This window comes from Anser anser, assembly GCF_964211835.1.
Source record: "Anser anser genome assembly, chromosome: 2".
Classification (NCBI taxonomy): Eukaryota; Metazoa; Chordata; class Aves; order Anseriformes; family Anatidae; genus Anser; species Anser anser.
In genome coordinates, this window is record NC_139721.1 from 8,942,812 (window position 1) to 8,959,476 (window position 16,665).

Here is a 16,665-nt window from a genome sequence, read left to right on the forward strand (position 1 = left end):
TAATGCCAATAATTACCATCTTTTATAGAAAAACTACTGTATTTCATTATTAGGAAACTATCACATAGGAAGATATCTTGTTTGTGGACCTGTTAGAGTGAGTCCAGAGGAGGGCTACAAAGATAAGCAGAGGGCTGGAGCACCTCTCCTGTGAAGACAGGCTGAGATAGCTGGGGATGTTCAGCCTGGAGAAGAGAAGGCTGCAAGGAGACCTCACTGAAAGTGGTCTTACAAAAAACGATGGAGAAGGATTCTTTACTTGAGTAGATAATGAAAGGACAAGGGGGAATGGTCTTAAACTAAAAGGGGATAGATTTAGACTAGACATTAGGAGGAAATTCTTCGCTGTAAGTGTAGTGAGGCACTGGCACAGGCTGCCCAGAGAAGCTGTGGATGCCCCATCCCTGGAGGTGTTCAAGGCCAGGCTGGATGGGGCCTTGACCAACCTGATCTAGGGGGAGGTGTCCCTGCCCATGGCAGGGGTCGGACTTGGATGATCTTTAAGGTCCCTTCCAATCTGAGCCATTCTATGAGAGGGTAATTGCCTCTCTCTATACCTTTAACTCCTGTATAAGAAGACAGATCAGGGATTCTAGAGATGAAATACTTCACTGTATTCTAGATCACTACTAGTACATAATTCCACATGGATACATGGAAGGAAAGAAGGGTCTTGTAATACAAATAAGGTGCCACGCATACTTCCAGATTAGTATGCTAAAGACAAGCAAGACCAACAAATCAGTACTCTGCTGGGAACATTAGTTCTGACATTCTTTAATTTCACAGTCTTGACATTTTAAATTATATTTATGTGTGCAAGCACTTCAGTTCAGCCAAAAACAAGTGTTATCATAAGCCAAAACTAACAAATATAAAAATCTCGTTGCTCTATCAGACACTGGCTGGTCACTTTTCCACCTGGGATGCTGCTCATCTTCTTTTAAATACCAAACAAGATGACAGCTGGCAATAACAGTCACCTGCTCCTCCTGCACAGGAAGCACAATGCTGTCACTAATGGTATGATTATTTCACCCATGCCGAAAATAAATCAGCTTTCCAAAATGAAGCGCCCTATCAACTAAAGAAAGATCTAAATTGAATAATTTAGGTAAATAATTTAAAATGTGATAATAATGGGTTCTATACATATATATACAACTTTACAGATTAATTGAAAAATACATTTTACTGTTAAAATGCAGATAATTCATCCAGTCAACATTCTGAACTAGCTTAAAAATGGTTTAAAATGGTTAAAAATTCAACCGAGTTGCCTCAGCATATTTTAAGATACGTTTTACTAAATTACAACCCCCATCACTTTTGACCAGCTGATCACTAAAGAAACTTTCTGGACCCTCTCTAAATAAATTGACAGGCAATTTAAAATATTAAAAAAATAAAGTCTCCCTCTTGTCCCAAAAATCTTGACCACAATTTCAAAGATTTTAGAGCTGTACACTATTTGATAGGATGAACAAATGTAATTGATTCTACCCCAGTATAACCCTGGTCTGTAGCCACTACAGATCTAAATAATAGATTTCATTATCTGAACATGAGAGGTACAGACATTTTACATGATATTTTGTTACTGAAATTCTGTAAATTGGATAGAGAAATTTAGTATTTCCATACGTTTCTAAGTAATAAATTTACTGCAGTCAGCTTTCAGATTCTATAATACTTAAGCCAAGAAAGTATCAGCTTTTTTTTTTACACATTTTTTTCAGTTTCCTCACCAGCATATGCTATCTTAGCACATGGTTAATAAAAATATCTTCCAGGATAGAAACAGACATTCTGAACTTTATAGACACTGCCAATTTCAAATCCAGTCGATTTCAAAGAAAAAAAAAGAGTTCAAGACATCCACTATTGCATTTCAGCTGTTCTCAAGTATCTTCCTGTATAAGCAGATTTACAACTGTGTTATACAAAAATCATTGCTGCTGTAAGAAATAAACTAACGTAATTTACAATGCAATATAAGCATATAAAAAGTCATAGGAATTAATTTTATACAATCTGAAGATTAGGCACATAAGTACACTAATGAAAAGCAAAAACAACTATTTTTCCAGAACAGTAATCTTCAGCTTTGCTTTTAAAAAAGTAAATTAACTTTTAAAAAAAAAAAAATCAGAAGCCAAAGTGCTGAAAGCAAGTTCTGTGGTTTTTTTTCCCCTTTTGTAAGATACAGAGCACCAAATAGAGCAAGCTCTGCCTCCAAGAACCTGAGATTTGCAAGCCAAGGAAAAACCTTGAAGGCAGCAGCAGCTTTCAGATCCTTCTAAGACTTTAAACTACTAGGAATCATTCAGTACACAAATTTGGTTCAGAAGTCAGGTTTTCAAGTGAAACATCACAAGAGTTCTCACAGTTCAAGTAAAATCTGCTTGTGAGGCTGAGAATAAACTGTAACTCAATTAAGACAGTTAAATCTTACTTGAAAGACACAGTCGCCTTTGCATGCCAGTGATGCTCTGAAAATCAGCTTTGGAATGGAAAATAATCAAGATACACTTAAAATGATATGGAAATCATCATCAAATGATTTCCTTGTAAAGCAAAAAGAGATCATGAAGTTGTATTGGTGTGAAATTTAGTTTAATAAAATAACAACAACAAACGGAAACTTTCCCAAAGGCTGCCTGACTTTTCACCAGTTTAAAGACATTTACTTTGTATACAATTTATTTTACTCATAGCTCTTCCAGGCAATACATTTCCTCTCCACAGCGGTACATTAGAGTAACTAAAGCATATAAAAAATAATCCAGTTTCTCTTCACCATCTGTACTCATCTTCTATTCCTTCTTAGGGAGTACAGGAAAATCTAAAAGAGGCTAGATGTGATGATAAACTTTCTTTGTGTCTGACATCAAATTTATTTAAGAACATAGCAAGCCAGTTTTCTCAGTAACAGAAAATCTGTCAGTGCCAATACATTTCGCTCCTCTAGAGTTAACACAAGAAGACTATCTTTTCTCTTTCTTGACTACAGAAGGCACCTAGGGAAATAAGTGTAATTAGGTTAAAACGAGGCTCTGGAATACTGTTGAAAAGCCATATATTCACTCTCTTCTTCTTCTTACATAATTTAGTATCTTATTTAGGATTTTTTTCTTGTTGTTATTTTGGTTACTGAGTACAACAGAAAAACAGAAGTTATTTCCCAAATTAGGGATTCCATTAATCCACTTTGCACATAAAAGGCCTCATTAGGAACAGACAGGGATATCAAACAGATGACCATAATGTGAACTTCTGTTCAAGAGCATATTCTTTTAGAAGAGATGCGTGCCTTGTATATTAAAGTGGAGGTTTACAGTAACTGTTTACCACTGAGGTTTTCAAACAACTGGAAAGTGACACATATCTTCCATTACGTACCCCAGGAAGCAAGTTCCATAGCTATTTCTTATTTCCCAAAGGGGTCTTGCCCAGCATTGTTTTTGCAAACAAACAAAAAAAATCAGGATAGTATGGCTCAAAATTAACAAAAGACACATATATAGAATCACAGAATGGTTCGGGTTGGAAGGACCCTAAAGATCACCTAATTCCAAACCCCTGGGGTTTTAGGGGACATCTCCCCCTAGATCAGGTTGCCCAAAGCCCCATCCAGCCTGGCCTTGAATACCTCCAGGTACGGGGCATCCACAGCTTCTCTGGGCAACCTGTCCCACTGCCTCACCACTCTCACAGTAAAGAATTTCTTCCTAATATTTAATCTAAATCTACCCTGTCTTAGTTTACAGCCATTGCCCTATCACTAGGCTGCCTGATAAAGAGTCCCTCTCCAGGGACATACATGTATGTATTATGCATATATATAAATATATATAAAACTATAATGTGTGTGTATATGATTACCATCAGTAAAACTGCCCTGTTAGTTTGGTGTGCAAGGAGACACTACTTCCCCTCCACCACAGCAAGAACCATCTGTGTTCAACTATAGTACGGAATTCTACTCCAGAGTAGTATCACTAATATATACACCTTCCTGTCTCTCTGAACCACAACTCCATTTAATTCCACCAACTGGGAATCATGCCCAAAGGAAAGACCAACATTTTTATAGAATCCAGAGAACCCAAACGCTGCTAAGAATGGCAATGTATGTAAAATGCACGCATTACTTCTTTACTCATGTAAAAATAATCACTCTAGGTGAAAGCAGTCCACATCACCATCCTGAAATTTCTCAGAACCATGCTGTACCGCCTGGGAAATACAATGGTTATAGCAAAAGCATCAGAGGACTATAATATTAATTGCATCCATCACTTTATTTAGGAAAACTGATCTCCAAGTCTTCACTTTGATACTTTTAGTTTTGCCTTTCAAGCCAGGATGTGGACCCTGAAATACATAAGCTAAATAGTTAAGAATAATGAAGGCTTTTGCCTCCTGGCTACTTTTGAACTAATAGGAGTCTTTCTCCACAGTGTCAGTGCTGTGGAGACGGATGTTACTTCCTCTTTCTCTCACCACTTCTCTTGTTGCTGAAAGCAAGAAAACATTGTCTTTCCTACACCAATGGCTTCAGGAGGTCTGTTAAAAAGATTCAAAATATGAATTGACAGAACAGCTTTTCAATTTCTTCCAGGAGAAGTTACTACCACAGAGAATGAGCCCAAGCATCAAAAGAGTCTTAGAGACTAAATGGGAACACGTTTTTCTGGCTCCATCTGGTCTATGTTCTGTGTTTAGGCCCAAACAGCATATCATTCCGTTCACAGAATCTTCTCAATTCATGTTAAATTGGAGATATTTTGTGAATTCTGGAATTATTTTGCCTCAGCAAATAAGCAAAGACTTACTCTGATTTCAATTAGAATCTGGGTTTACTCACAGAATTAGTTCCAAGAACTTGCAACTTTGGTTCTCCTGATTCCAGAAGCTTGGCCACCATATGAAGGAAGCTTTCCACAAACGGCTTTATGCTTTGAGAATGGCAAGCCATTAGAAGTTGGTCCAATGCCTCCATGGCGATTAAGACATACCTGAAAATTAATTGTGGAGAGACTCACAAATATGCGTGTTAAGTTTATCATTAGGTCTTTATCACTAAAGTAAATTAGAAAGAAAAGGTGAAGGCACATCTTTCATAGGATCTAAAAATGGAAGTGAATGGTATTTCTGACTTCTTTAAAAAAAACACAAAAGTTTTTAGAAAGAATATCATAATATTTTCTAACTGAGTAAACACAGTTTAATTTTCTATTCTAACACATTTTGTTTTCAATTATAGACCCTAGCTTTCTAGTCTACAACTTCTCTACCCAAACCCTGGTATGGAAAACCACTAACTTATCCATCCTCCTGCACAGCGAGAGGACATTCTAATTAAATGAATGAGAAAAGGAGCAAGCCAAACTAGTTAGCCTAATGAATGGTCTTTTATCCATTCTATGGAAGTTATAAAAATAGCTTTTAACATCATGAATGCCAAAGATGGCCCATGACGAATACTGCCTTTCTTTTGCAGTTCTTGCCACTTCTTACACTCAGTAGCTTCCTATGCCATTTCCATGTTCTTTAAAATCTTTCTCTTTTGACTCTGTATCTTACCTCCTAAACTCATCATCTTTGCTCTGACCTAAATGCAGCTACATGTTAGCACCTATTTTTAACGCTGCGACTTATTTCCTTACCCATAGCGATGCCGGACTACATCTCTGCTCAGTCTCTCTGCTAGGTAAGCACCGATTCGATCCAGCTTTTCTGGTGCAGAAACCGCATAGAAAGTCAGCTTCTCCATATCAGCTTTAACAAGACCATCCTAAGGACACACAGAAGTAAAAAAAATAAAATAAAAATCCACAAAAATTATGAAGCTTTTGAAGTTTTTTCCTTTTGGATACTCAAAGCAAAAAATCTGAGTCGTACAAACTGGAATACACTACTCAAAATATATAACTTCTAAAAAAAATTGTCAACAGCTAAGCTGCAAAAATCAACAACTTAAAAAATTACATAAGATATTTTTGAAATAAATGAAGTAACTTCTCCCATCATTTGGGAGGTGGGGAAGGACAGACATGGGATGGACACAGACAAGTATTCCAAAAGCAGATATTTACTGACCTACATTATCAGTGCTGCAACACATTTTCCCCACTGGTACGTCACTTTTTCTTCTCCAATTACCCCCCCAAACGTCATCATATATCTGATGGATAATTCTGAAAAGTCGACAGACTATGCAAAAGATTTAAACCATAATCTTGTTCATTTTGTCACTGTCATATTTTGGACAAGGCTGACACACAGGGTACCCGAAGGCTAATTTTTAGAACAGGATGAGGCAGTAATTAACAAATTAGTTACACATACCCATTTAGTCTGAACTGTGATACAGACACCTTTAGGTGAGGTACTACAGGTACTAACTACAACTGTCAAGTAAGAAGAATAAGGCTTTTTTTTTTTTTTTTTGCCTTTTTTTTCTTTTTTCGCTGTAAGTTTCCAAAACATTGTCTTTTTCAAACAAGTTACTGAAGCTTTAAAGACAGTCAGTGCATTTTATCAAGCAAGTCTTCTAGTATTTTAGACAAGGCTTCAGTGAAACATCTGAGGCTGGCTTGTGTCCTACACTGAGCCAATGAGTATTAACACAGAGACTAAGGATTAACAGTTCAGAGCCACCAAGTGAGATTACAGCTCTGCTACAACTGTAGTTACTTGAGGTGTTTCTATACCTGTGTCACAAACAAGTAGATTAAAACAAATCCATAAAACCCTATGGTTCCATGCTGTCAGTGTACTGTATTAAACGGAAATCACTGTATGTGAAGCCAATAACATACATTAACATAGTAACTAACACTCAGTATCAACACATTTCTTAAAAATTCTTAAAAAAACAAGAAAGTAATTTTAAAGCCCACATAGTCTATAAACCAAACCTTGTATGAATGCTGATTGCTCTGCTCACCTATACTATTATAAAAGATAACAAAATCTGGTAACATTTAAAAAATACAGCCGCATAAACATAAGCTTTTGATTACTTTGAACTATCACATGGTTATGTATAGATATATACAGAATGTTAATTGTAGATAAAATAGCTATACACAAATGTTAATACAGAAACTGTTTCCAGAGAATAATAGTTGGGCTTTAATACAGCTCCAAGATTGTTCAAGTGAAATGTTCATACCTGCCAAACACAGCAAAAGAAGTGTTCATGGTTCTAAATCATTATGAAGTTAAGTGCTACCTCTGCTGCAGCAGGCCATGTTTAATTAAACCTCTATTTACTTGAACAAAACATATTGGTGTTTTTTTTCCAGTACATGATGCCCTGCTTTGAAAAGGGACTGGGACAAGATGATCTGCACAAGTGCCCTTCCAGCTAAATTCTTCTACCAATCTCTGTCAAAGATACAAAGTATTAAGACAGAATTTACTGTGAAATAAGAAAAAAGAAATGCTAAAGCATTAGCTTCTGAATAGATTTTCAATAACCAATCCCTTTACAATTTTAAGTCCTCACTCACTTTTGGATCTTCAGGAAATATGTTATCTACCAGACGCTTGTAGCGAGGTCGCAATGCGGCACAGCAACAGCACACTCCTGCAGAGAGATTTATCCAATAGAATTTAGAACAAAACTTTAGGAACTCTGATAATTTCATTCTAAGTGAGCAGCCAACAAGCACGGAGGAAAAAAAAAGAAAAATAAAATGAATGTAGCTGCTTGTTACAGCTTGTTACGTTCAGCACTTAAGCAAAATAACAGTAATTGAAAATGACTGGGAAGTCAAATAAGTAAAGTTGTTATAATGCAATACATGAGAAAATATGAACACATGCTGGATATCAGAAATGCACCTGTCATCAAGCCATACTTAAAAATATGCAGAAAGATCAAGATATTACAACTATTTCTTCAGTGCTCTACCTTCATTATAAATTATCATTTCAAAACCTAACTGAAACGACATTATGTCTACTCCTCTTAAAAATCCAGAAATAAGATCTTCGTTGCATTTTACAGGCAACCATATAATGTGCTATAAACTACAATTTACAAAACAAATAATCCACTTCATTATCCCACTATTTTATTTGGCATCAGAAAAAAAGTCACTTGAAGTGAAGAAAGGTATTTTTCTGACCTCATTTCTACTCTACTACTGATACTGTACTCATACAATGATAATCAGAACAATGTAACTTGTAATTCTATTGATTTAAAAAGATACTCTAGGAAGACAGAAACTTATGAAGTATGTTTTTTCTTTTTTTTTTTTTTTTAAATCTAGGATTCAGGACTACCAGTTCTTTGGAATAACTCCAGTTTGTATTAAAAATAGCAAATAAAGTGAAAAAAAAAATCAGCACAAAAAAAAAAAAGGCTTCCAGATATCTATCCCATTCTTTTGTCAGTGCAGTGCATTCCCAAGGAATGTGTTTCGACAAATCCTGTTTTAAATTTTTCTGTGGAGATATTACCAGACTAATTCATTAGTCACGTCTCAGATCAACATTAAAGCAGCTTTGATGTACAAGAGCCACTGAGCTGAAACTATAGCAATAATATACTGTATAATAATATACCAAGTCTGTACGAGGATCCTAAGTAGTCTGTCAAATCTCAATACCTACAGCATTCACAGTAGCTAAGTACCTTAAAAATACCTTATGAAAGATACCCATTTATGTATGCAAAAATCATAAAACTTTGCTCAAAATAGTAAAATTTCCAAAGGTTAGTCACAGCCATTTCAAAATAGAGAAAAGAATAAGGGTTATCTTGGGGATACCTGTTGTTTACAATATATCTGAAAATTTTTCATCCTGCTAAGGAGTATTAGACAAATATACCAGGATTTGATATTTCTTTACTTAAGATATCCAAGAAACTATAGCTATTTTGAATCATATTTTTCAGAACATCTGGGAGATTCAAGACTAAGACTTCTGCTGCTGTACTCTTTTATTACAAGACTCTACATGAGTAGACTTTGCTCCTCTATGCCACCTGCTTTCTGATGGTAATTTTTTTTGCAACAAAAACCTGAATACTACTCACAGTCTGACAACTTCACTCTCACAATTTATTTAACCAGAAGCAATGATGAGAGGTAGATCTACGATTCTGAAGGTAGACCTTGACTCTAGGTTCTCTTTGGCAGTCTTTTAACTCAATTAATGAATTAGAGAGTCTAATATCATCACTAAGAGGAATGCAGAACTACGACCTCAAAACAGAACTACGAAAACAAAAAGCACTCAAGTAATAAACAACTGCAATATTGGGGATTTCTGTGTGAAACAGTACTTTGTTACTACTGTCAAATTTTTCCTATATCTATTTCTACTGACATCTACTCACAGAGGTCCAATCAACATGAAACTCTATATTTACACAAAAGATGTAGGTACTAAGTAGATAAAATCAAAACTTATTTCAAATGTCATTAGAAAATGTAGCTATAACCGAATCAAGAGGTTAAAAACCTGCTTGTCTTAAAACAGATCTGATTCAGCTGTAGGAATTTCTTCTATTGACAGCAATGTTTTGTAACATTTCAAAATCAAGTAAAATCATAGGAAGATAGGAGTACCTCTTACGCGTTTAGTACATGACATTATTGTGAAACTCAAGTAAATCATCAAAATAAAACTCTGTTGGATGTTTTATTTGAATTAATTTATTAATTTATTTGAATTAATTAGAATTAGATACGCAGCTCAACATCTGTCTCAACACTCTTTGTCCTTATGTTTTCCTGCCTCACAGACTACTAACACCAGCCCCAGGTAAATGCTGTGTTTGATTAGTACTAGTTACAACAAAAAATTCTTACAGCATAGTGTAGTCCAGGATTTTTCTGCAGCTATCTGAAGTAAGAACAGAAGATATCGTAACACACTTTTAGAGTTAGTTTCTCTCCCATTGACAGGAGAAGAAAATTCTTGCAAAGAACTACAATGTAAGTCTACAAAAGGTATTTTAGAGCTGTGGTAGTTACATACATTGAACATAAAACCTGGATACAGTCGCTCATTAGAGAAGGGTGAAATATCAGGTAACAGAGGACCAGCTCATTCTCCCAGCCTAACCAAATGGTTTCAGTTAATGGAAACTCAGCGGTGTTCTAATACTGCTCTTCAAATTTATGGCACAGAGTCAATTTTAGATAAAAAAAAGAAAAAGGACAAACTATATGTTTATTACATAAGATTTGAAAAAATTATCTTTCCCCCAGTTCTGAATTTTCTATAGTATCTTTACATTGCTATGTATTTAATTACAGTACAGTTTACAGGGAAAAAGAAATTTCAAAGCACACTACCATCAATAAAATAGAAACTAAATGAATATGAATTGAATTATAAAATTTTTCCTGATTAAACAAAACATTCAGATATTAGAAAGCTAGAGCTAATCTATCAAAGCTTTCAGCCTCAAATTATTTTTTTGAGTATGGAAATTTAAACAGAACTCTATCAGAAAAACTAGGAGAGAGGGTCTCCACAGAACGGAAGAAAAAATACAACCAAAACAATTAACAGTCATGAGACAGATTTAGTGGGAGAATTATTTATCATTGCTCAGCATTTTGATAATAATCAGGAAATATTAATATAAACATATGTAAGAATATATAATGTATAAAATTATGAATAAAAATTATGAATAAAAAAACATAGAATAACAAAGTGTTAACAATAGATTGAACTAAACAAAATTTAAAATAAATAAATAAATGTTTCAAGATTTCACTAAATATACCAGGAAAGATGAATGCTTTAAAAGATAGGGAGAAGCTAAGCCATTGAAAATTGATTATATCTTAGATGAACATTTAAACATGATAAATTTGATACAAATAAACAGATTCACCTCACACATATAAGCTGTTTTGCCACTAAACAGCGTAAAATGAACCTGCTCCAGTTTAAGCATTTTTTCACCCAAACTGCTATGACAATTTCCTTCCAGTGTCAGGCATAATTTGCATTTTAACGATCCCCCAGCGTTAAGCCATTTTATACAAGTAAATACGAAGGTTAAAGCCTTCTGCAGAGAACTTCATGCTGTTATAAGTTAGTCAACGTAAAAGTTTTAAACAATATTGATTTTTATTTCAGCAACAGTGGGATTTTCCACATTTAAAAATGCTAAAAGAACCCCATAATCTTGATTTTCATGTTAAGACTGTACATATTCATCAGCCGTAAGGGTATTTCCTTTTACACACATCTATTCTACACAGTATCAATAAGAAGAAATAAATAGTCTACTTAATCAGAAAATGGTAATTTCACCTACCCAAACACATACATGGTCTCGGTTCAAAAGCAGAATTATAATCATAGGCTTTTTCTTGCTCAACAGTTGGAACTTGAACATACTGCCTCATCCTGGGTAGGATTTCACTCCCCGGGATCTCTGTCCTTTTTCAGAAATTTGCGCTCTCGCACTAGCACAGAAGCAGTTACTTCCCGTGGGGGCTCTGCAACACTGTAAGCTTATCTGATTAGCTCTGTGACATCTACATAAAGCCAACAAACACGTGAAAAACTTCAGTATCAGATTCTGTTAACGAGGCCAGGCACGAAAAAAGAATAAGAAAATATATATTGTCGACATGGGATTCACAGCTCATCAAAGGAAGCTGAAGAGAGCCAGGTCCATCACCTAAACTTCCCTGGAACATGTAGGTTGTTTTTTTTTAATTCTGTGACTACCAGGAAAAGTATCAGCATAGTTTCAGAAAAACCTGTGTTCATTCAGTTGCCACATATCACCGTAGATGTAATTATTTCGGGAAAAACATACTCCCTTGGTCTTGCTGAAGAATGACCACAAAAGAATTATTTAAGACAGGCTGCTAACCAAAAAGGCTTTTTAAACAGAAGGGTTTCAGATTACAAAAACACTTCAAATATAAATAGGTTAATGAAATTAACATTATCTCTAATAAAACCTCTGAATTTAAGCAAGGGTTACAGAATTTAACTCCTTAACATCCTTACTTACAAAGAGTATGATACATCAAGGAGAAATTCCATTTTGAGTTCAACAATTCTGAAGTTGAACTTCCCACTGCTTTCCATCATTTCCGTGTTTTATTTCCTACTTTACATCCACTTGGACAACACACAGGATTTTCATATAGTTTAAACAGCCTGGAAATTGAGGTAGTTTTTCTTAAGTTCACAAATAATAATTTCTAGTAAATAATAATTATTACAATTCTAGAGGTGATAAGCTACTCTTTACTGCATGTAAATTGAGAGAAAACACTGAACTATTACCACATAGCTTACTAAAGAAATCCTACACTGTGAGCTAGATAAATGCACATGGCAAAGAAGTTTTATGTCACAAGCACTTGTCTAAATGTTCACTGCTGTATCTTATTCGTGTGAAAAAAAAAAAATAATAAAAAAAAAAACAAACTTGAAGCTGGCTTTTGACATCAAGCACCTAGTTCTCTCCATCAAGTTTAAAACAGTCAAATCATTTTCCTCTATCAAAACATCAGCAAAATAATTGGACTGTACTATTTATCTTATGCTAGAATTTCTTCTAAACATTCACTAATACTGCTCTTCTAGCACAGTACATTAACAACATGAAAAAATATCCCATGTTCACTTAATGCATATTTTTATTATGTGTCAAGCTTGGATATGGTCATTCGGATTTTTATCATCTCTCGAGATTTTCCAAAACCTCTTGTTCTTTCAAGAAGTCTAATCAACATTAAAGTCTGTGTCTACAGATGAATGTAGATTTTGCTATCATCAAGATGAAAACTGAACAGTACTGAAATTACATCTGGATGCTCAATATACTAAAATACAAGTATGTAAAAATAGAGTGCTTTACTTTTATGTAATAAACTTTTGTTTTGGTTATCTTCTTTTATCTGAAATGGTAAATATACGCAAACAAATTTGCTTCAAATATAGGGGAAAGCATGCAAAATAACACCAACCACTACCCTAAGTATACCTGGCTAGTGAACTGTTAGTATCAGTTGATGCATTTAATTCAGAGCTAAAACTATTTTCAAGGACAATCCCCATCTGCTACTAAAACAGTTCAAATACTTTGGAAGACGGAAATTATTCTGGCCATATAAGGAAGTTAATTAAAAATATTCTTCACCTTGCTATAAAAAGAAGAAATACAATAAGGACACACTAATCAGCCACTGCAGCGTCCCCCGATGCGCTTTGAGGGAGAACAGAGGACTCATCATGGAGACAGATGAGGTCCCATCCCCCAGATCAACCTCTCCTTTTCTCCACCTCTTACCCACTCTTGTGCTATTTGCCTTCTAAACAGCCAGTTTCTAGCCTCTCTCCACTAAAACTCTGCAAAGAAAAATTCCATCCAATACTTAGGTTTGGCAATTGTATATTTAAATATATATATCTATATTTTGGTGCTCAGTTAATTTAAAATAAATTCAAAAGTAAACAAAACCAAAACGTAACAAAACAATTTTCTCCCTAGACTATATTTTTACAGTAAAGCTAATTCTGGTTTAGTAAGAGTTCAAGATGTGTCCTTCTATAGTTGAATCAACATGGAAATATGTACAGAAAGCTACAGTAAAAAGCATGCTAAAATAGCTGGAACATTAGCTTTCTGTGAAAACAAGAAATGACAATGCACATCAAGCTACTAGCAAGAAATAATAAAAAAAAAATCTAGTTAAATAAAGCTTACCACTAAGCTTCTTCAGTGAACTTTTCTTTTCAAAACCATTAGCAATTAAAACAAATCCCCAGGGACGATATTATCTTTGGGACGGTGCGTTTTAAAGACTTTTAATCCATTAAAAAGAAGTTTTCCATTACAGCAACTTCTCTGGTTACATTCTTTTTCACAAGTTCCGCTGCCTACAGTGTTTCCATCCAGTCTCTTCTTTCTCCCACCTTTGTTGTTTTCACATGGGAACTTTGTTTTACTTGCTCATTTCTGTTCTCTTCAACACCGCCTCTTCTTTTCTTACTATGAGATACTACCAGAGCTGTCTATTTTTAAAATGTTATTAACAACGTCTAAAATTAATCTGGTCCCAGTGAAAGAAGCTCTCTGACTTACAGTGCATTTTGCCTCTTAGTTCTTGCTGCTACTTATATTTCTGTTGGCCACAACAAGGTCATTTACTTCTTATCAATAAAACAACTGAAAAAGGAAATTTTATCACTCCCACTCCAGAAAACACATCTGGAAATACACATCTGTATATATCTCCTTGACCCTTCCCCATCACAGCTGGCACTGATAACACGTACCCAGTAAAAATATTTTGGTCAAGCGCAATTTTCATTCCTGCTTTCAGTATGGAGTTTGTGGGCAGGAAACGAATTCTGGGGGATAAACTCAGCGAAGGAGGAAAAAAGAGGTCACGATACTCCTACTTATAAACAAATATTGATTTCATAGCAAGGTGTTTCATAAATCAGTATAAAGTGGGGATGTATTGGCCTGCATGTACTTGTCTGCATTATAACTCCCTCTGGACAATCACTGAACCATAGCACAGTTTGGGGTTGGAAGGGACCTTTAAACCCATCTGGTTCCAACCCCCCTGCCAGGGGCAGGGACACCTCCCACCAAACCAGGTTGCCCAAAGCCCCATCCAGCCTGGCCTTGAGCACCTCCAGGGATAGGGAATCCAGAGCTTCTCTGGACAGCCTGTGCCAGTGCCTCACCAGCCTCAGAGTAAAGAATTTCTTCCTTATATCTAACCTAAATCTTCCCTCTTTTAGATTAAAGCCATCCCCCCATGTCCTATCCCTACACCCCCTGACAAACAGTCCCTCCCCAGCTTTCCTGTAGGCCCCTTTAGGTACTGGAAGGCCGCTCTAAGGTCTCCCCAGAGTCTTCTCTTCTCCAGGCTGAACAATCCCAACTCCCTCAGCCTGTCTTCACAGGAGAGGTGCTCCAGCTCCTTGATCATCCTTGTGCCTCTCCTCTGGACTCATTCTAACAGGTCCATGTCCTTCCGGTGCTGGGGGCCCCAGAGCTGAGCACAGGGCTCCAGGTGGGGTCACATGAGAGCAGAGCAGAGGGGGACAACCGTTTCCCTTGCCCTGTTGGCCACAATGCTTTTGACTGCCTTGCTTTTTGAATCACCTCCCCTACCACCTTGTTCCCACATTGCAGCAGTTACGGAAGGAACATCATCTAACCTGGAAGATCATTCTGCAGGAGATGGCATTGGTTGTGCTTGAAGGAGAGGAAGGACACAATGGCAGGCTTGGTTAAAAGCCTGAAAGGTAACTGGAGAAGCAGCAATACGACCTGTCTCTAAGGTGGCCAAGAGCCTCTAGCAAAAAGCAGCTGAGATGTGTCAGTGCAAGAATTTTCCAAGAAGGCTACTGTTTCCCTCTGGAACCTCCTAATCATCCTTCTGGTCAGCCACGATCGCATGCACTACAGGTAAAAATATTTATCTATGCACTTGGCTAAATGCCTCGACAAGCTTTGATGACTGACTGCTACTTAAGCCCAGACTGCAGAGTCCCTCCCAGATGCTCAAGCTGTTCATACCTTTCCATCCCAATCCGAGCTCCAGACAAGACAGACAGACAGACAGACCTTCCTCCATGTCACTCTCCCCACTCCCCGTTCGTTTCAAGTTCTAAATGAGTTTTTTCATGCTTCCCTGGACACAGCCCTCACCCCCTACAAGGAATGAAGTTACTTTGCTGTTTGAGCACTTGCTGGTCCCTTCTGTTTTGCTACAGATACTCACATAAACTAATCCATTGCCTCTGGAGTACCTCACATTTGTGTGTGTTTCGAGGGTGAGAGGAGAAGGGAAGAAGGCATCAGAAGAAAGCTGGTACAAGAGCACGAGTCTGGATATGATCTTCAAAGTTATGGGAGACAGAAGTCAAGCGCTCTACAGGTTCACGCAGGGCAGATGCTGTGACTGAAGAAGCCCAGCTAGGAACATCTGGGCAGAGCATTAGGACATGACATGATAACAGTGTAGGGGCTAGAGCAAAGCCATCCACCTGGTAATGATAAATTATAAAAGCTTCCATCATGAACGTGGTAATGGTACAATTAATGGCACAATTGGACTCAAAATTATGGCTGTAGCAAATCTGGATTACTTGGCATCTCTTGCCCCACAACCGGTCACCTAAACACCATGACCAGTTCTGCCATTCAGTAGATACCTTGAATCCATGAGCAGAATCATGAAAGAAACTGGAACGGCTCCTGATGTGTGGGAAAGTTGTCAACGTGTTTATAGATGTACCTTGCTAGTCAATTATGATCTGTATTACACAGTAGCCTCTTCTGGTTTTGAGCTGTAGCTTCCCTACACCAAGCAACAGATGGAACTGTGTCAAGTGCTACCAACGTTTGTATGGTCATGAAGGCCAACGGCATGCATGGTTTTGTCAATACTACTCATTTACCCTAGTTGAAGAGATCCTGAAGGATGGCATTGGGAAACTTTGATCACCACCTGCCCTACAGAAAACAAGTTCACTTCAGATCAGCTAGTAATTGGTCACCAAGTGACCAGGGTTGCAAGACTTCTGGGAAATAATCACTGGAAGTGTCTTGCACTGAAAAATCTGAATGTAGAGCAATGTGAAGAAGTTTTGTGACTACGGCTACTTTTTTTTTTAATCCTTAGA

General features: G+C 36.6%; 1 protein-coding gene across 8 annotated transcripts in view; it reads right to left on the reverse strand.

Moving 5' to 3' along the window:
* Window positions 1-16,665, reverse strand: part of EFR3A (EFR3 homolog A) — an 83,082-nt gene that overhangs the window by 51,196 nt on the left and 15,221 nt on the right. For 4 of the 8 annotated variants that reach the window (XM_083822254.1, XM_083822252.1, XM_083822253.1 and 1 more), the window contains 3 exons: window positions 7,524-7,600; window positions 5,673-5,800; window positions 4,871-5,021 (listed from right to left, as the gene is read on the reverse strand). In XM_083822254.1, the coding sequence (XP_083678380.1) occupies window positions 4,871-5,021; window positions 5,673-5,800; window positions 7,524-7,600 (356 nt within the window). Of the gene's footprint in view, window positions 1-4,870; window positions 5,022-5,672; window positions 5,801-7,523; window positions 7,601-11,308; window positions 13,658-13,723; window positions 14,656-16,665 lie in introns of those variants that run through there. The other 4 variants (XM_083822248.1, XM_083822255.1, XM_083822250.1 and 1 more) reach the window with 4 other exon arrangements.